Source organism: Dermacentor variabilis, chromosome 3, assembly GCF_050947875.1.
Source record: "Dermacentor variabilis isolate Ectoservices chromosome 3, ASM5094787v1, whole genome shotgun sequence".
NCBI lineage: Eukaryota > Metazoa > Arthropoda > Arachnida > Ixodida > Ixodidae > Dermacentor > Dermacentor variabilis.
In genome coordinates this window covers 89,395,386-89,416,725 of record NC_134570.1, presented here as the reverse complement: position 1 = coordinate 89,416,725, position 21,340 = coordinate 89,395,386, and the positions used below count along the sequence as shown (strand labels likewise).

Below are 21,340 nucleotides of genomic sequence, written 5' to 3'. Positions count from 1 at the left end.
ACGTCAAAAGGGTTCCGCAAGCACAGCAACCCGACGCACTAGCAGGCTGTGTTACTAGTGGCTGGGCGGGCGCCGCTTTTCAATGAACGCCTTTATTGCCAAATGCCTTAGCGAGTTGCACCATGAATGCAGTGGGTATGTGCCGGGTAGTGGAGGGGTAGGGTTTACTTCGAGCTCCTTTAGTGAACATAAGAGCTTATCATTTATGTCACTTCCCAACACGCACCAGCAACTTTTAAATTCACCCCCATTTTTCAACGAATTTATTTCATTCGAAACAACAACACTTAAATAATAACACTCGAAATGATAACAAGTGGAGCTGTAATTCCGCACAGCACGAGGCTCAACGGTAAAAAATTTCCGCGTAAAATGCATGACAAGAGACGAGCCGCCCATTGGCGGACTATCAGTGCGCCTATCGCACGTAATTCATTACGGGCTGTACAAAGCATTATTGAAGTGTGATTGTACACCAAGTGGGCACGATAGCAGCAGGTAATTGTTTGCATCCCGTACATGCACAGAATGTTCTTCCTTCGCAGGACATAAGTACATATCTATGGTCGGGTACAACTTTAAAAATATGGGGCGTTTAGTACTCCAAGGCGGATGCACACGAGCCTCCGCCATGACCCCGCCGTAAATGGCCGCCCGCGCTCTGAACTGGGCCGAATCGCGTCAGTCGCGTGCCTCTGCCCCTCGTCAGATCGAATTCCCAAACTGTTTGTGGTGGTCTATCGTGACGGAAATATTATTGAGAGTTTGTGCCGCGTGCGTTTATCCTCAGCAGGGATCAGGTGACGAAAGATTGCAGGGAGCATCGCTGACGCTACGCTACACGAGTTGGCGAGACTGCAGGCTTGCGAAAACAAAAGTGAAAAGGAACACATTTACACTCCTGAAAATAAGTTTGTGGAAACACAGAACAAAATATATATATATATATATATATATATATATATATATATATATATATATATATATACCTTATGCTATTTAAAACCAAGAGTATTTATTTAAAACGATGAATGGAGCGTTTTTGCATCTTTCCTGCCTCGATCGGCTTCTCCCCACAGGTTCTTTAACAGTTTCGATAAATGCATTGCTTTCTTTAAGTACTTCGTAAATACCAACGGATTCATTTTAAGCTCGGAAAGCAAATAGTAAATGTGCCGTGTACATGTAAACCAACGCAAAAGATATACAGAGCTGCTCTTGTTTTGTCCCTTGCACTGAAGCATTGAAGCATTGTAGAATGCACGGAGTTATTTTTCTCTCGCGATCCGGCATGTGCTATAGCATTCCAATCACGAGAACGCTACCAAACCAGTCATCGAAATACAAGTCTTTATTTATACCGAAATTTACGCGTTTCAATGCACGATCTTTTTTCTTTCCTTTTTTTTTTTTTTTTGAGCGGGACTATTTTAGTAGCGGAGGCAATCGACTGTCGCGCGTCGGTCATCTGGGCGGGGCCTCCCGTTTTTTCTAAACTTGTATTCGACTATAGGGCCTGTAAAGATTGTTACAAACTAGGTTTGAAAAATATCGGTTTACACTGTTGTCGCACTTCGCTGTGGCACAGACACTAAAGTCGTAGCGCTGTACAGAGCGCTACCGAACACCTACACTTAGCATGTCTTTAACGTACGAGGTATGCTTTGAAGGTCGCTCGACCTGCGTAAGATCAATTGAATTCTTCCCGTGTATACGTCGCGCCGTGTACACCTTTATTGTTTGTGTAAGCACAGGACTCTCAGGCCACAGGTCATTTCTAACGTGGACAAGATTCTGAGCAGCACGTTGCTAGCAGATCCTTCTCCTTCGCGTTGATTTGCATTGGTTGTGTGCTGTACAATCCACTTGGATTGGTACGTGTGCTGCCGAAAGAATGAGCTGCTGAATGGCGCGGACGTTGAAGGCAGCCTACCCGTGCTATATTCCCACCGTGGCCACCAAGCCGACACGACAATCAATAACTGAGCATGGCCTACGTATACTTACGAATATCAGGCTTATCTGGCAATAGCACTGCGCTTTGCGCATTTTGAGAGCCCAGTGCACTCTTCTGTGTAGCATTCTTAACATTTTACGTTAATACAAACTCACGCAGAAGCTATGCAGAATGGCCGCGGGTCAGCAATAATAGCAATGACTGCTCAACTCGGTATTTACACAACACTTTCACAAACCCATGCCGAGTCACGCCGGGTCATGGACGTGAGTGAATACGCCATTACGGCAGAAAGCTCAATCTCACGGCTCACATATGCTCGCATCTGGGGGATATCTGCCAAGGCGAGCTTTGTAATCCACGCCGGGCACATTCAAGTAAAAAAAAAGAATAAGAATAACATGAGAGGAAGCACACTGGCATGACCACAAATGACTCAAGCTTCCGCCTTGCGTCGGTCTTAGATCGTCGTCCGCGCCCATCCGTCCCCCTCTCCACATTCTTTTCTTTTTCAAACACATCGCGTAGTTGAAGCCACATGCCCCTAGCTTCACAGCCTTTTCTTGGCACTCCACAGTGTTCCTGGGCGAAGTGACGGAGGTAGACACAACATTGTCCAGCCGCAGCAGAGACCATAGCTTCAGCCGTGCACCTGAAGAAGCCGCACATTCACTCAAGTGACGATGATGCAGCAATAAAAAAAAAACCTCAGTATCCATCCACAGTGCCGCCTTTCCTGAAGTCAGAGTTCGCGTACAGACGTCCGTTATGCTTGTTAATGCCCATCATGATGGAGAATCTCCCCTTCGGGTAGGTGACCTTGTGGCCAAGCTTTCGTAGCTCTTCTACATAAGCCTGCAACAGAAACACAGAAAGCTTATTTTGTAACTTTATTGCCAAGCGTAAATGGTATGTAATGATCAAGCGATGAGACCAGTTTTGAACTTGCTCAAAATTAATGACTCCGAGTCCTCAGGACAAGGGCATACCTAATATGTTTCCATCGCATTGTCAAACGTTGCGCATTAAAGAAATACGCTGTTCTTATTCTACAACAAACTGCTTAACCCTAAGGCACATGGATGATTCTCCATTGCAGAACGGATTTCTGTTGTGTAGCGTTCGGACGCACTGATGGTGACTTTTACTTAAAAGCACTTCTTGTTGGGCTAGTTGATAGCTGTTCATTAAAAAATATAAATAAATAAAATAAAACATTATAAATAAACTTTTACGTTTATCCTCCTCATTCAAGAACTTTGTGTAAAGCATAAATGTGCGCATGCTGCAGCTTGTTAAAAATACTGCCAAGTACAGGTTAGGCTGTCGATATCAGCCATAATGAAACCGTTTTTTGCGTTTCGGGCGCCAATAGAGCTGCGGAAGCGCCATTGCTTTTCTTAAACACTGCTTTATTTCATCTGCATGAGAAAAGCCCTTGTTTCAAACGCTGATGGTACTATATCATGGCGCGTGTATGTGTGCCGTCATTTATTCAAGCACATTTTATACCAATTGTAAAGGCTATCAAAAAAAATAAAGACGTACCTTCGGGAAGAATGACTCAACCATGAGATGATTTGGTATCAGTTGGTGGTGGAGCCTTGGAAAGTCGATGGCTTCCTTGATACTATTTCTCTGCCACAGTGCCCGCATGATCACCTTCAAGTTAAAGAAAGCAGTGCACCTTCAAGTTAGAAAAAAATATAGCCTAATATACCGGCACGAAAAGCTTTCGCGGTGATACAATAAGGCGAGTACAGATGACAAATTAGGATAATTATGAAGGTAGAAAGCCAAGAAACAGATTGAGCTTTGCTGCGTACACGTGCAAGAAAGCAACAAACGAATGGCGGCGGAGCTGTGGGTTTGCTGAAATCAACACCAACACGCTACTAGCCTCTGCATTGTCAGGCTATTTGGGTTTGTTTTGTTACATGTCGTTAACTGCTGCCAAAATGCTTATCTCGAACAGATCAAATTATTTGTGTGCCGGCCGTAAATATCACAACATAGTCAAATTGTTTGCTTAACAAACACTTTGCGGGGCTAGTTGGCAATGTATTTATTCTAACATGTTTTTCTAGCATTTCTGCACCTTTTTCAATAAAGATAGTTGGAGTAGCGCCCGTCCAGTCATGTCTTTCTGTGTCCTTGACAAACAATTTGCACTAGATTACTTTCTGTTATTGTTGACGGGCTTAAGTATGAAATACGCAACGGTGTTTTTGAAATACAAGCATAATTAGGCGACAGTTCTCGAGAGCATTTTACCATTCTTCTGAGTTTTTCTTTTCTTTTTATTTGGCCATGTGGAAATACGGTTATCTGACACGCTCAGAAAGTAGAACGTAATCGAACAATAGTTACTAAGGTCAATTAAGCTGGGTGAAAACCATCAATGGTACAGAGAAATATTTAATAGAAAACATAGTGAAATAAGGAATCTGATAGTGAACAATAACGATAAACTTCGGAAACTTTACTTTCGATATCTACAGTTATAACAAACCATTCTTCTGTAGTTTAATATGTGTAAATTTTGATATTTCTGAAGTGCGTACATTCATGTGAGAAATTTATATTGAGCTCATCGCAGTAAACAACACAAATAACGCATTGGAGATCTACATACAGTGATGTTCATTTCAGTAAGCTTGAGTAAAATGAGTTTTGTTTATAAGAAAAACATTCAGAAATCATTTTGCGGAAGCTTCCGTTGCACAACGTGTTCGCTGCGTTCCATCATGCTGTATGCTGCAGTGAAGACGATGTAGCGAACAAAACTCACAGGTCAAATCAAGGAGTGGGAATCATATGCCGCTTGCTCGCGCGACAGAAACATCATTCCCATCGCTCCCACCAAATCGACTGAAACGAAATTTCCATATATCCTGTCGAATGTACTATTTTGAACGCTTTAATTCGGACTACCTCAAGCTGGAAACTTCACTAAAGAACGTGGTCAAATGATAGCCAAGCCTTCTGCCTCTGCAGGATAGGGACATGGTTTTTCTTGAACTCCTATAGCAATGTAGACAACTTTCTTGGCAGCAAACAGATGCAGTGGCGTTCAATCAAAGGTTGGTGGGCCGATTGCCATGGGGGGCCCATAGTCGAACCACAAATGAGTAACTGCAGGATGGCAGGCAAGATTATCTAGGAAGAACCACTCGGGAACGTGAATGAAAACAAACGACTGGCTTAAGTGCACAGAAATCACCATCCAAGCACTTCGTACAGATTGTTAACCAGCGAAGCTGAAACGTGCGGTCCCGGTATTTATCACTGGGTTAATGCCGATGGCTCATTAAATGATGGCTTGGTAGGCTGCCGGATTCTCGGCACCCAGTTGATGCTTGCGCTTGGCTGCACGAGCCTGTTCTTGAGCTCGGGCTGAGGCAATGGTACCGCGTGGGAGAGCTTGTTCCCGGTTCTGCTAGCAGCGTTGCTGATCGAAAGCTGCCTGCTCCTCAGGTGTACGTCTGACACGTGGCATACCCATTTCCGTGCCGCAGAGAAACTTCTGCGCGCGTGTTCGGCTGCGACGAAGAGCAACCACGTCACTACTGGCGCAGCCAATCGCGCGTCTCTCTTTCTCTTTCTTTCGCGCATGTTCATGGGGCACTGCCGGAGGAGTTTTCGGCATACAGGCGACAGACAGATGGACGGACGAATCGGCTAGCCATATGCAGCTTTGCTGTAGCATACGTATGCGCCTCGAAAGCGTGGACACGGAATGGAGGAAGAGGTCAAGAAATCTATCAACCAAGTACAAGGTAACTAAAAGTGTAAATAGACTTACGAGAGACATCAGCAAGAAAGTCAGAGTAAGAGATACGGAAAGTTTTATTCAAAGGATTGAAGCAATAAAGTACATGTAGATTTACAAATACGGCCAGAAAAAAATCAAGGAAGAAAAAGTCCGTGCGATAGCACGAAGACCTACATATTCGAGCTCCGAGCTGGCTGCCTGAGGGAAAAAAATACCGGGGGAAACACTCGAAGCCGGGTGTGTCGTGTGTCTAGAATTTCGATAAATCCTGGCGAACGCATTTGCACGCCGCAGAAGTCCCGAAATGACTCTGCACATCCTAATAGAATTCCAAGATATTCACGCCAGCATGGCCCATAAGAAACTTCCGCCCTCCAGAAATGCTGGGATTAAAAGCGGATGGAAGCACTAACTGCAAAGCAGTGGAAATAATCAAGAGATGTTTAAGTATTGGTCGAAGAAAAGCAGGAAAGAGGTTGATAGAACTAGAGCCATTACAGTGATCTGTACAATATAGAAGTAGAAGTGTCAATGAAGAAACAAAAAAGATAGGCAACATGCTAGACAATAGACGTATTAAAACATGACTGGGTCAAGAAGGCTAATGGTCTATTCGTCTCCACCCTGTTTCATGAGGGATGCCACTAAAGACCGTGATCATCATATCATCTCTGGCCCCGATGTAAAGCGTCATGGTGCTGTACCGCAGTGCATATCACCTTAAGTCTTTCGCAATTCCGCCGAGTTTCTTCCAGGACCGCGAAAATATTAAAATAAAACCGCCCAAATAGATCACAACATATATAGCAAAGTATAATATACATGCAAAAAGTCACACAGGGCACTTATTGCGATTGAGTTCAGTCGGCAACAAATTTTTAACCGTGATTACTTCTATTGCGCAAGCTACAGAAGGGATCCAATCATGGAGTGGACAAATTCTGTTCTAGTAGGGCGCGATCCCCATCGAAAATACCGCGTGTGACGGGGGAATGAGATTTCCAGCAGACACAAGTCGTGCGCCCATCCACCTCAACCCCCCCTCCCACTACCGAACTGTTTCCACGCGCGCTCTGGCTAGAAATGTGCATGGTTCCTTATGAACCTTCAGGTGCTAGTCGATGCCTATCTTTGTGGTCTGTCTTCTTTTTTTTTTCGTTATTGTTGTTTGTGAGAAAGAACGCCTCCCTCACCAGCGCAACGCCTGAGGTGATCTTCGCACCTCCCGTGCCGCCCAGGGCCAGCTGGACGTCCCCTTTTTCGTCGATAATCACCACGGGTGCCATTGAAGACATGGGCCGCTTTCCCGGGAAAATGAAATTCGCCGCGGAAGGGGCCACGCCGTAGAAGTTCCGCATCCCGGGCGTAGAGAAGTCGTCCATCTGGTTGTTCATCACCACTCCACCCGAGGTACGCAACATGCTTCCGAAACTGCAAGAACAAAACATGAAATGGAATTTCGATCGATACACTTTTTATTTGAAGTGCTATCCCTCGCATATGTGATGCAAAACGAGGTGGCATTAGCGACGGATTCCGAGATCGGCGTTGCGCAATGTCTCTCAAGTCGTCTGACTCGACGGTCTGCCATCTTCACGTAGTTCCGTTCGCTGAAACGTGGATGCTCTATCACCTTGGCAAGTTTAGCAAGCCATGGTGCACTTAGTACCAGGCGCATCTGTGGAATTATCATGAATACGCTCGAATGACTGAGCAAGCGATACGCGGAGGAGTGCCATAAACAAGCATGACAGCCACGTCAACGCGACGTAGTCTCCAGTGCTTCGAATGGCCTTTTGGAAGGCTTTTGGAAGGCATTTGGAACGAAATATACTCGAAACGCGCGCGTCTGTGTCGCTGCTCATAGTGAAGACACGTATGTCGAAGAGCAGCTTTCCCAACATTTCTAATATTGAAAATTATTTTAGCTGCCATCGACTTCAATTCCGCGATTCTGAGATTTCTCCTTGAGTGGTACACAAGATATAAAATGTAACTTAGATTAAAAAATTAGCTTTCTCATTAATATTGTAAAATTTCTGACGACCCCCAAGATAAGAAATTCCGCAAATATCAAGTCTCTTTCTCCACCAACGGAGTCTCTAGCTCATATAAAAGCTTTTTCTGTCTACGAGACGTATCTCTATAATTCAAATAAACTTTCAGCGTGAGATTTCTAGAGAATACATTTATGTCATGCACTCTCTACAGACCATCTATAAACAACGCAGGCTACCTACAGTCAGGTATAGTCACTGTTCGCTGGGATTCGCCGACGCGGAGCATTGCACCAGCTACTGCCGAACTATGGTAAGCTTTCTAAATCTTGGACATGTCCTACGATCGAAAACTGCACAGTGATTCTTCCAGAAAGTAAAAACGGTAAGAGGGCCGGATACGACGATAAAAATTTCGGCTGCCATGTTCAATGCTCACTTTCAAACAACATGGCATGCTTATCTCTTTTATGGTTCTTTGACGATGTCTGACCAGTCCACTCTTGTCTATAGGTGGTGTGTGCACAAAACGAAGAATTCTGCATGAGTGAAAAAATATCTGTAGGTTTGTTAATGGATCTTTGCGGACTGTCTCAATAAAGAGAATGACCACTTCTTTCGGCATTGAATAATTTATATGCTCAGATCAGCAAGAAGTTACAAAACATTTGCGCGCCGATACTTTGTGACGGCATTTGTACGTGTTACCTAAATAAATTAAGACACTTTCTTCAGTTCCTTAGAAGCTTATTGACCTGAAATTCTCTGAACATATCCCTGAGAATAGGTGTGTTGAACGGCGTTTGCTGAAACATGTGGTAGTTTACCACAAGTCATTTTCGGTACGCTGGAGTGTAGACTAGGCTTGTGTTCCAAAGCACGCAGACGCCATTGTGCTGGCCAGGTAACAAAGAGGCAGAACATGCATGACTCACTAGTAGTTGACGGTGCTGGATACGACGATGACGTCACCATCAGCTCCCCAGAAAGTGGCGTGCGCCGTGCCCTTGTCAGGCTTTGTGACCTCGTCCACGAAACCATAGTAGTGTGGGTCAGAGAATGTGCGCTCGTCGTCAATCTTGTATCTCGCGTCGGAAGCAAACTGGCGCGAACTCATGTTGCGGACCAACTGCAGGCAGCAGGAAAGAGAGAACGCCACCATGGCCACGTTTCTTCTGGGAATGTCATTGTATCATTGGAGAGCAAACAAAGAGAGCGAAAAGGGCTAGAGAGTCACCATCGTGTGCGTGTGTTTGTGTATGTGTGTGAGAGAGAGAGAAAGAAAAAGACCTGAGAGAGAGAGAGAGAGAGAGTAAGTCAGTGACTGTACACAAAGACGTCGGCACTCGCAAGAGGAAACCTGACAGTCCAGACAGGCGTAGCCAGTATTCACCCACAGCGACGTTGGGAACATTAAACAAAAACTAGTACACACCTGCTCACATTCAACAAACTTAGGGTCTCCAAGGAGGGCCCTCCTGGCATACGCAAACTTGCATGCTTCAGCAAACCTGCGAACGAAAAGTAATAAACGCCGAGAGTTTGGGTTGCACTAAACACGTTGACCTTTCAAATACTGGCCGTTAATGCTGTGTTAGAAATTAAAATCTACTTTTTCGTGAGTAGGCGATTGTGCAGTACACTGCATCCTAACCCTCTGTAATTACACTGTGTAATTACACTGTACTGCATTATATTCGCTCTCTTTTTACAAATATGAAACGACATATCTAGCTAGAATTTTTACTCACCTCAAATGATCGAATAAGGATGTTTTACTTATGATCAAATTACTATTTCTTTTTACATCAAAGGCATCAAGCGCGGTATCGATGACAAAACAGTGCAGGCAGATTAAGCGCAATTTGTAATTAAATCATTTATTGAAAAGAAATGAACGACAAAATTGTTTGCCCAAAAGAGAGAGAGAGAAAGTTTAATGGCAGAAACGTGGAGAGGTCGGCCTAAGTTTAGTGCCTCAAGCATATTGCTTGAATTAAGTCAATGCGGCCTCCCGCTCTCCCGCGATATTGCTGAAATAAACCATATTCAAATGCATTCTTGCCCGCGTCCTGCGTCATATACCACCATCGAGTATGTGTCGGGCCAGAGTGTTCGGCAGCGCCGTTTCTAGGCAATGAGCCAATTCGGGAATCACACTGCTCTTCCACTTCTGCCTAACTGTTTTCACTCTCGTCTTCCATTAATGTCTGTCGTGGATACTGACCTACATAGACACAAATAGCCGCGAGAGAATGATCCGAGTACAGAAATGCACTCTTTCTCACGCTGGTTTTAATGTGTTCAAGTCAGGTAACAATGTATCCCACGTGCGATGGATTATTTCTACCTTGCTGATGGTCAGGTAGGTATAATTTTACCTGTGCAGAGTGGTCACGTTGTCCTCCAGAAAAGATCCCGGCGACGACCGGAACGCGTCCATTATGCCCAAGATATAGGCGAGCACAGCACCGCTGGCTGGTGGCGGCGCCGAGAACATGGTCATGCCGCCCTTGAAACGGGCAGCCACAGGTTTCTCCCAAGTCACCTGGTAGCGCCTCAAGTCCTCCTTCGTGAGCATGCCACCTGAAGAAAACAGAGAGTAGGTGTGTGGCATCTGAAGTCAGCCTATAGTCGAAAGCGCTGCCACAAAGACGTGGCTCTGACACAGACGGTTCTTGAGTGGCTGTTCTCGCTCACGGTCATACAACGTCAAGGTCGATGAGGCAGGAAACATCATCCGCTGGATCCGGGTCAAAGCTCCATTGGCAAACTTTCCCGCCTAAAAAATGACGTCGCTTAAAGACCACTGCTTCCGGCAAGCTAAGCTGTACCGTGCCGAGTGGTACATACGTTGTCAAAAATAACAGGGTAAAACGACGAAGTTACTGCGCACATATCGGCAGGTGACTCCGAGATGACAGAGAAATAGTTGAAGCGCTAGAAGGCACAGGGGCCGAAGAACAAGGGACAACATACACGCAGCGCCATGGGATAGGGGATGAAATAGTTCGTTTAATCGTTGAGGTGGAAAGAATATATGCGTTGTGTAGTTCATTCATAAGCCAACCGTCGATAGCGCTATCTCCAAAGGACTTAGAATTTTTGCGGAAGCGATGAGTGTGTGCCTATAACAGGCAATTTTAGCTAGTAATCTTTGTCGTAGTGTTTTTGTGTGCATGTTCGGAGCTTCTTCATGCAAGTAGTGTTTGCCATTGCGTAAGGGCAATGGGAAAGGGAGGGGAGGGGGCGCATATAGTTTGGTCTGTGATTGAAATAAACACTCTTGTCGGTAGTAGCCCTGCGTGTGTGTCTCCTTAGTTACTATTCTGTCCGTGTTCATTTTAGCGCTACACCTGCTTCTCTGTTATAGAATGCCTAGAAGCCCACATTGCTGCTCTAGTTGACTCTGAGGTGCCCAGTCGGCGTTCCAATACATCATCACAGTTCAGAATTTTCACAGAAAAAAAAAATAATTTCTTCTATTCATCCTCTGATGTTCTAAAAAATTAAATTATGGGGTTTTACGTGCCAAAACCACTTTCTGATTATGAGGCACACCGTAGTGGAGGACTCCCGAAATTTCGACCACCTCGGGTTCTTTAATGTGCACCTAAATCTAAGTACATGGGTGTTTTAGCGTTTCGTCTCCATCGAAATGAGGCCGCCGTGGCCGGGATTCGATCCCGCGTCCTCGCGCTCAGCAGCCTAACCGATGTTCTCTATCCACAAGAATCGCAATGCTACAACTCGACAAAGCCATGATTTAGCAGCACCTGCGCTTCATTCCTTCGGACAATGGCTTGCGAAAATGCCCATTTTTCTCGGTAATGGCAGTGAGCGCTTGCTTCGCGTTAGCGCGAGTTTTTTTCATGTGTCACCACGAGCGCCGGCCTGCCAGGTGGGTTTGCGCCGTATGATTAATCCGCGCAAAAAAAAAAGGAGTCACGAACATCCTACATGAGATACACGAGGTATTTTTCCTCCTACCACTTCTGAAGAATGCAGAGCACCAGCCGCCGCACGTCTTGTAGGTATCACCATTTCCTCGTGCTCAGCGCGGGCTCAAATACGCATCGGGACGCATGCACGCGCACACACCCCACGCAAGCACATAGAGGGAGGAGGGGGAGGAGTCAGTCATGCTTAGCTTCCTAGTGCGCTTGAAACCTCGCCTGCTCTGTTACTGGGTCACTGAGTAAACTTGCTGCGTGCAGCATATGGATTTAATTGCGAGTAGTTTGCGCCTTGCGAGCGCCGCGTATAAATGTAGAAGTTACACAGAGATGAACAATAAGCGCAAGAAGTGCTGCATTCTCCTCCAGCCCAATAGTTTCATACGTTACAGCCATCTTCGTTATAGCGACGGCAGCACGTCATCACTGCTCTGCACGCCTCTCTCTGTTGTTGATCAGGCCTGTCGCAAGTTTGTATATACAGGGTGTTTTGGCGAACACTTTCAAACATTATTTAAAAGTACCCTGTGCCAGATAGCTCGATTCTAGTTCATGAAGTGTTATACTCGAAGCGGCGGACACTACTTTCACAAACATTGAAATGAGAAATAGAATACTTCACAAAAATGCGTTAATTAACTTCTTAGCTAATCCTCTTATGACCCATATTGCAATTTACAAATTCTAACGATGGAGTTCGCAAAACGGATCCACTTGGAACGAATTCTCTGGACGACACCAATTTCGAAATATCAATTTCCAAAATTAGCGGAGAAATGCATTGGTGCTACAGTTACTTTTGTACTTGAATGCATAAAACGACATGTCGTTAACAAATTAACTGGGACGCCATTGCATTTCTCCTCAAAGTTCGGGAACTGATATTTCGAAACTGGTTTCGTCCTGAGCATTCGTTCCAAGTGGATCTCTGCGGCTGGAATTTGTGTGTTGCAATATGGGCCATAAGTTATTCAGTTAAAAAGCTAATTGGTGAATTTTTGTTAATTAGTTGATCTTGCCTTTCAACTTCTTGCGCAAGTACTGTCCGCCGCTTCAAGCAGAACCCCCTCACGAACTTCAATTGAGCTATCTGCCACAGGCAACCTTTAAAGATTTTTGAAAGTGTTTGCTGAAACACCCTGTATAGTGCCAAAACATCACGATTTTTTTTAAATCCTGGAAACCACACGCTACTCTCTCCTTCGGTGTATATGTAAAGGACATAATTCGTTAATCATAGCTAAAATAGTGGAAGATGCGCACTTGCCATTATCTTGGACTTCTCTGACGAGATTGTCGGCTAACTCTCCTTCGTAAAAGTAGTCGGGTCCTTTCTCGGCTATCTGCTCCAACGTGGTAGCCAGGTCCTTGAGTGTCACAAGCTCGCCTTCGGCCAGCAGCTCTCCCGTCTCGGGATCCGAGAAGGCTTTCCTGAGACCAAGACCAAGATAATTGTCTTCATCTATGACGGGCGCTTCAAGCGAGCGTACGTTATCGCATGTGAGTCCCGAAGATTGAAGAGCATATCTCAGTTCCAGTGTTGTGGCTCTTTTTTATTGTTAAAAAACAGAAGAACGAAATTCATCTTATGCACGGAATTGTAGGACCCGTCGCCATTGCAAGAGACAGGTCTGTAACGGTTGCCAACGCAGGGCCGGTATAATGTACGACTCGCTGATTTAGGTGATAGTATGCGCATTCCGCCACACGGGACATTCACAAAGAACGAAAAGGAATCGCATATTGAAATAATATTCCAAAATTATCCCGGCCCAGGACAACACAGTGTTACAGCAGGGACCACAGTGAACCCTAGTGCAGTAGCATGTTGTTTTTATCGCTCACAGAAACGTTACTGTGCTGGAGCAGCTACATCGCTAAGTCCTTACCGACTTGAACAGAGGCTACAGCGTTGCATCAGATGGTTATGTCTTTGTAACACGTATGCCCGCGATAAATGCCGCTTTAAGGGTAAATTAATACTTCGTCTTCCGCAAATTGATTCAGCTCGCTCTACACCTCGAACCCCGCAATATGACCGCTACATAAAGAAAGGGTGGAACATTCCCCACTAGAGATCGACCAGTGCATTAATGCTATTAAGTACAATCAAATAGAGGCTTACATGAAGAACCATTTTTCCAGAGGGAAAATTTAACGACAATACAGCGATGTGACCCTTATCAAATAATATATACGATCACGTTTGCGGGCGTACAGTAGTACCTTGTATTTGCAACAAAAGCAGTGTCGTATTTTGATATACACTAATCCAGCTTTGAAACACGAGATATGAATAGATCTCTTGTCCAGTAGAATTTATTTTTGTGCTTACCAACAAATACGTTCATCTGCGACTGTAGCGCAATTGCCTGTCCTCCTTAAAGTCCTTGCTTGCTGCCTAAGAGACCACAATAAATTTATGCTGACTAAACCAAATTATAGTTGTTCCGAAGATAACGAAAGGTCATTGTATTTGTTGTGACAATTGTCAGTGAGCGGTCTCGAAACAATAAAGAGATCTACTATATTTAAACAGAAAAAATAGTGAATAATGACAAACACAATTAATGCAGCACTTTCCCTTGTCCGTCTTTCTTCTCGTGTACAGTTTTATTTTTTTACCTGCTCAAAATTCTGAAAGATGCACTGATCATCATCCTCCTGTGCGTGTGGATGGGTCTCTTTCTTTCTTGCGTAGTGTTTACTTCATATAACTCGGGGAGTTCACAGCTGCGACACACGTTCAACAACTTGTAAACCCTGCGCGAAAAAATGCTCGCCGAAACCGCGTCTGAATTCCAAACTTAAAGGGACACTAAAGGTTACCAGAAACTCAAGTTAAAGTGGTAGAGCAATGTTCTAGAACGTCTAAGGCGTCAATATAATCGCGAACAGAGCTTTAGTAACCGAGAAATTGAGGTAAATGCATGACCCGATTTGAGACCCCCCAGCGACATTCCGGTACTAGCCCGATGACGAAAGGTCTCCTCATAATTTGTGTTACTAATACTCAACTACTCGTATTAAAAATATTTCATTCGATTATAAGCCGGAAAAAATGCTACTTGTCTACGTCTATTCGATTCTAGGAAAAAATAACATTTTGACGTTACCCTTCAGTAATATGGGTGTTCGAAAGGTTTCGTTTTCGCTCGACTCTGCGCCGCGCACGCTTTGGAGTTTCAGTAGTTTCGTTATCGCGTCGTGCTGTGAGGGTTCTGCTCGCGAAACTTTCATTCGGAACAAGCAGCGAGAATGCCACGTCCATGTGATGTCGTGGGAAGCCCTCGTTGCTTTCCCGCTCCGGAGAGCCGGTGTCGAGGCCGCCGTCGTAGTACGCAACGACGCCGGCAGTGCGAGCCCTCAGAAGCAGGTCGCGCTCGTCGGTGCTCAAATCGCTGAAGTTAAGCCCACCATCGCGAGCCAATCTGTCGGTGTCAGGGTCCATTGCGACGAGCGTCGAAGTTAGCGTCATAGAATGAAGTACCAGCTTATGGGCGTCTTGCGCTGGAGTGTGAGGTATAGTAGCGGCGCCTGGTGGCGGTGCGGGAAACGACATCTGGGTCGTGCCAGCTTGGGTCGTATTGAGCCCTGGCTGTGGCGAAGCACGTTTCTAGGCCGAGTTTTGCGTCGATTCGCACATTTTTATGCCCTGTTGCGAGTGCGAAAAGGCTCGTCGCTTCTCATAGACCACGCCGACCACGCTGCGAGCTCGCTGCAGCCTATAGTTTAACGAAAACGGACTCTCCGTGTGCCGCGGGACGTAACGTGGGACGTAATTCGTTTCTCCTTCCGCTAGCCACCATACTCCCGCTTTCGCTCTGCTGTCGGCTCTGTCTTGGCTCTGTTTCTGGCCGCGCGTTCGCGTTTTGCGCAGAAAAGCCGTAGCGCCGTCTGCGGACGCCGTTCTACTCACCGATGGCGCAACGTCACTATGAGACCATGATGTCAGTTCTCCTCGATCGGAGGGCGGGCGATTTGAACTGCGCTAGAGGTACGCGGACGCTTCAGAACGCATTTTCTCTTAAAATAAGTCTCTCCTTGGCACGAAACAAGCGTTTCGAGGTTTCTGGGATGGTATTTCAACAGTCCACGTTGACTTAATAGTAACATTTAGTGTCCCTTTAAGAAGGCAGAATAGGGACACAAAGAGGCGTAACTTCGTCTGCGTTCAGGCCCCTGCTGGCGTGCACAATACTTGGGCGCCAAACCCACCTGACGTTTTCTTCCAAGGCAGGGTCGACGTTTCGATGTTCCCGCAGCGCGTTCGCCAGATGTGCGCCCATGGGGAAGCCGTGCCTCGCCAGCCGAATGGCGTCCCTGAACAGCTCCTTCCATGGCAGAGAGCCATTAAGGTGCCGGTGCAGCGCCTGGTATCCCCGAAGTTCTCCGGGCACGGCCACAGCGAGGCCCCCTGCACGTACAGTGAACCCCTGTCACTCGGTACAGCGGGGACTACGAATGTGCCACTCTAGCGGTCGTCGCCAGTTCAAAACATTCTCTTTGCAACCTGCACGGGAGAAATCACTTGAAGTGCCATTTGAAATCTTGTTGGCCGATTTGCTTGTTCAACCATGGGATTACAGCATAGCTTCCGTAGCAAGAACATAGCTAGCAATCCGACGGATAAGTGATTTGAGAACTGCGTTTGTGTGTACCTCTCCTGAGATCCAGTTGAACATATGAATTCGTGCTTGAAGTCCACGGCTGAGATCAGTTTTCTTTTTTCTTCCTTCATTTCCGTACTGTTATATTACTTGTTTTTTTTTCATTATAAATTTCGTTCCTCTCGAGCGTACGCTATTAACCATAACCCTTGTGCGGCGCGTATATCGCATGGCAACCAAGTTATTTTTGCAACCAAAGCACGGATCTGTGAAAGGGCTATCATGCCTCTTAGTTGTGTTTATGCCCCTTTGGTCTTGTTTGCATGTATAAGTCACTACACGGCTTTACTGAAATACAGGCAGAAAAGCACAACGCCATCTTGTTCTTTTTCTTTTACATCTCTTGGTTCACGCGTAAGTTGTATTCGCCAAACCGCACGTCGCTTAAACGACTTTTTCTTGCCACTGGTTTGACAGGGCGCTTACGAAGCCTCTTCATTCCCACAGAAGAAAATTTATTGCAGTGGATAGCGTAACCGTTGTGAACCCTGCCCCATGAGTTCTTACGAAAGCGCCAGTGCACTACTACTACACTTTATTCCGCAATCGACCAGCACACAATGGCCAAATGCCATTGGCTGAAGCTCCGCTTGGCGCGTGGAGTACATTATCTTTATTTTTTCCCTTATTTTCTCTCTTTCTTTTAAGTGCGGAGCAACTGGACAAATCAAGCTGCTGGAAACAAAGCTCTTTCTTTGTGTGAAAGTAAACTGTAAAATTTAACATCACAAAGCTGGACCGTATCTTACGAAGGACGCGGTCAGTTTTGAGCCTGTTGTTTTCGTCGGTGCAGCCGCAATTTCTATACACAGGCGTTCCGTATTGTGCAACCTTGCCGTGTAGCTTCCGTGGCTGGAATTCGTGCTCATGGCAAATTATCCGCAGCAGGGTGCCATAGTGACTCGGCGAACACTGCGTGTCGTTCTCTGTCAGGAAAATCCTTACCGTTCATCTGCGTGCTATATGTATATATTACTAACTCTTATCTGAGTAGTATCGTTGCCCTGTCGTAACTCAACATCACCGACACAGACAAGGTGGCCTCACCAAATAGGCTTCCTTTCTTGTTGTTCACGAACATGTCGCTCGTGGCACCTGCAGGAGCCACTTCTCGGGCGACGAGGACTTGCGCTTCTTTCTTGGGCCTTAGTGCAAAAAATAGTAATAATAAATAAATATTGTTATTTCTTTTCTATGACTTCATTGTGTGACGTACCGTGATAGAATACGGCTGAGTTAGCTTTCAAGGGCTAGCCGGCAGATACTGTTTGAAGTTTGTGCCATTGCTCATCTCTTCGTTCAGGTATTCACAATGCTGTTTGACAGTTACGGTGGTCCCACGACAACCCAGCGTCCGAATTCTCTCGCCGTTTTGTGCATATATTTTATTTATTTCTGCAAGCCGGGGGGGCTTGCAGAAACCCCCCCGGCTTAACAAGCCCCCCCCCACCTTAAGAATATATAAAAATAAACCAATAATGAATTTGAATATACTTTGCGTCTATGGCATTGATACAGCCAGTTAGGAAGCAATTTTTTCTACAATGATTAATTCTATTGCGCCTTATGGGTTTGATTGAAATGCATGAAATGGTATATCGAAAACTGCAGTCTCAGGACAATCTCAGTAAAAGAAGCAAATTAACTTCTTTGCTTCTTTGCAATTTTGACACAATGTAAACGTAATCTCCGATCCCCAAAAGAAGCCTTAAGGTTATCGTGCTCCCATTCGCAAGTTACGCTTAAAGCCGCGCCTGCAGCCGCGTGTTATGCGGTAGCACTACTAAATGTGTTAGCGTCACCTCTGAAACGGAACAATACATAAACCAATCGAGGACAGTGTACAAAACATCACGTACCGTGAGTAGATGGTCGCTATAAAGCCTCCTCCGATGCCCATAGAGTGAGGGATGACGACACCCATGCACAGCAGGGTGGCAATGGCGGCGTCCACAGTCTTTCCGCCTTTGCGGTAGATACGCCTGAAGGAGAAGCATTACACAGTGTTCAGAGGCGAGGCCCTAGCTCTGCTTGACAATCGTTGTTTCTTTGCGTCACCGCGAAAAAAAAGTAAATGGCCTTGCCCACCATAATCACTATGGTCATCAGAACATTTAAGAATAGGATAAAACTGAGGGGCCCGATTTTTTGTTATGCACAGCGACATGAAGCCAACAGACAAGGAAGCCAAGGAAAGCATAGGCATAGGCATAAGCATTTGTAATCTTTAATTCAAGTGTAGAAATGATACGCTGAAGGGAAGTGAAAGTGGATGAAAAAAACAACACTAGCAACAGGTGGGATCCGAACTCTCAACCTCCGCATTTCATGTGCGGTGCATTACCATTTGGGCTACGCAGGCGCGCTTTTCAGCATCGCCCTTTTTGGGCATTTATATATGTCTACAGTACTTAACCCGCGCAGTGTTAGCGAGCGCCCCTCAAAGCCATGGCGGCAGATGCGCAACCCCCAATTTGAACGATGGCGTCACGTAAAAAGTGAATTTCAACAGCAGCTGGCAACATACCAATAAACCTTCGTATGCTACTTAAGGGCAGCAAACATGCCAGATTCATGACCCTCGCTTTGCAATGAACGAGAAGAGGAGTTCGGGGCCTGATTTTTGTTAGTCACAACCATATTGGTGGAAATAATTAAATCGACCAATCAGATAATGAAGCCGAGGATAGCATAAGGAAAGTTATTCGCAGTTATGGAAAGTGGGAATAACAGGTATTCATTGTAACGACACGAAGAATAGTTAGTCATACGGTCGCCATTACTGTTAATTCAGATTCCTTCGTCCTCGACTTGTCAAATCCATCAGCTTGCGTCATCTTCTTTCTCGTCCCCCTTACATTCCCCCCATTTTCCTTCAAGTTTCCTGAGGTAATAGCGGAGACATTACCTGTGGCGGTGAATTTTAGCTGTCCGTTATTGAGGGACCCGATAGTCTAAAGCACACCTTGTTGCAACAACACTTTCGCGACTTTGGAAGAGCCAAGAGTTCTTGCACCACTGCCCGGCAACTCCTTACGTACAAGCACAATCAATCGGTGCAATGTCAACGAGGTGTACTTGATGCCACTTGTCAAAAAAATTCGGTCTTCATCGCCTTTTGATATTTGCGTCGCTCCTAGTCGCTGCTTTCAAGGCACTCCAACAAGCGCATTTTGTCTTCAGTTCCAAGTTCTTTGTCAGCTGGTAGCGTCCGTACTTCACCATCAGAAGCAAAATGTGAGCTGCAATCTGAGCCAGTATTGTGCGCATTGCTATGGTGAGCCACTGCCGCTTCTAGACAGCATCTGCGACCGCCTTTAAACGTTGGGTGCATGGTGATGAACTGCTTAAGGCCACGAATTCCTCTTCCCGCCATTGCATTCGCGGGTGATACGAAGCACCATTTCTTAGTGCAACCCCACGACCATCTGCTCAACTGCTGAAGCTTTTTGTTTAGAAATACGGCTTCACTGTGTGATATCACAACTTTCAGCAGTGGAAACACCGCTCGATCAAGTAGTGCCATAACGCTGTTATTGTCTTCTAATCCAGGACACGCTCCTAGAATTATTGTGCACTGAGCAAATGCAACTAGAAAAGACTGCGTCTTGGGAACTCCAGCACTCTTATTCTTCAGTTCGGCAAAGTCTATATGCACGGCATCAAAGGTTTTGTCCAAAGGGTGTGGCAAGACGAGTTCACAGGGTCGCGCCCGGTATTTTGCCTTGTTAACTTGACACGACTTGACATAGTGTTATATGTCCTTTTTCATGTTTTTTTTTCCATGGAAGCATATGACGAAGTTTATTATATGTTCACTAGAAGCCATCATGGCCACCAGTTTCAGGGCTGTCATGATATAAGTGAAGTACTTTTGGCATCAGCATCGCTGGTACATCGAATCTTCCGTCCTCGAAGTGCACGTATACATACCATTGTCATAATTTCTATAAGTTGAGCATTCTACGAGGAACTTCAACTGGCAGCCGTGACCGGGAACCGGCATCTGTAAGGTGCCGATTCCATCTTCACAGTGGAAGATCTCAAAGTCGTATTGCTGGAGTTCATTGACCGAACGGGCCAGCTTCCCTCTGGGCTCTGACATATTCAGAAGATGGATTAGTGCATGATGATCAGTGTACAATCGGAACTACCATCTATCGATGTATGGTCGGAGGTGACGCGGAGCCATTAAAACAGATATACTCCGTGTCACACATAGCAGTCAATGCTGTAAAATCTACGCAAGAAGTTTGGTCAAGAAATGTTCGCACTCCGCGTATTGCGTCTGTGCTTCGCTGCGCGCCAACAGCGTTCGCTTGCGCGAGCGTGCACTTGAGGCTCCTCACGACGAGTTTCAAATAAAAAAACACGAAAATAACGACAAAAATAAAAATGATATAAAACAACGCATCAGCAGCCGTATACCACAGTGTATTTGTTTCTAAGGATTAAAACATTTCTCATTCACTACTGAGCCTATATAAAAAACAGTGGGCACAATTGTGGTAAAAAAACATCGAACTATATATATCCAAGTGCGAACGTAACCCCTACATGAAGTATCTCTAGGCTTAACAGCGTTGGCTAGTATGTATGAAACGGTGTATAGGGACTCTCTCTCGATTGTAGAATAATTCAGCTGAGTTGAGTTGAATGTAGGGTAGCAGTATTCTATAACCCACAGCTGCTGAACGGAAGCACGTCTCAAACCTCATTGGTACAGACGCGCCCCTGTATCATAATTTGATGCGTCTGTGTACATCTGGAGATATTGTCAGGAAAGGGTAAGAAGCGGGTCAGACGATATACGACGTACCAGTTCTTGATAGGTTTCTTCGCATTCTTTCGTCCAAACAAAATGTACACCGTTCTGTGCGAGCTCCGTCAAGCCCTTGTTGATCTTGGCGAAATCTTTAAGGAAGCTCCTGAAGCGGACCTGGGAGCTCCAAGACCACCTTGAGGGAGTGAATGTCATGCGGCTT

At 45.6% G+C, this 21,340-nt stretch overlaps 1 protein-coding gene across 4 annotated transcripts in view; it reads right to left on the bottom strand.

Moving 5' to 3' along the window:
* Positions 1 to 246: 246 nt before the first annotated feature.
* The window catches only part of LOC142576023 (scoloptoxin SSD14-like), a 204,579-nt gene continuing 183,485 nt past the window's right edge, over positions 247 to 21,340 (bottom strand). For all 4 annotated transcript variants that reach the window (XM_075685903.1, XM_075685902.1, XM_075685905.1 and 1 more), the window contains 10 exons: positions 18,215 to 18,337; positions 17,403 to 17,500; positions 15,904 to 16,102; positions 12,953 to 13,116; positions 10,111 to 10,315; positions 9,165 to 9,240; positions 8,665 to 8,858; positions 6,926 to 7,163; positions 3,506 to 3,619; positions 247 to 2,812 (listed from right to left, as the gene is read on the bottom strand). In XM_075685903.1, coding sequence (XP_075542018.1) covers positions 2,666 to 2,812; positions 3,506 to 3,619; positions 6,926 to 7,163; positions 8,665 to 8,858; positions 9,165 to 9,240; positions 10,111 to 10,315; positions 12,953 to 13,116; positions 15,904 to 16,102; positions 17,403 to 17,500; positions 18,215 to 18,337 — 1,558 coding nt within the window. In that variant the 3' untranslated portion in view covers positions 247 to 2,665. The remainder of the gene's footprint in view (positions 2,813 to 3,505; positions 3,620 to 6,925; positions 7,164 to 8,664; positions 8,859 to 9,164; positions 9,241 to 10,110; positions 10,316 to 12,952; positions 13,117 to 15,903; positions 16,103 to 17,402; positions 17,501 to 18,214; positions 18,338 to 21,340) is intronic.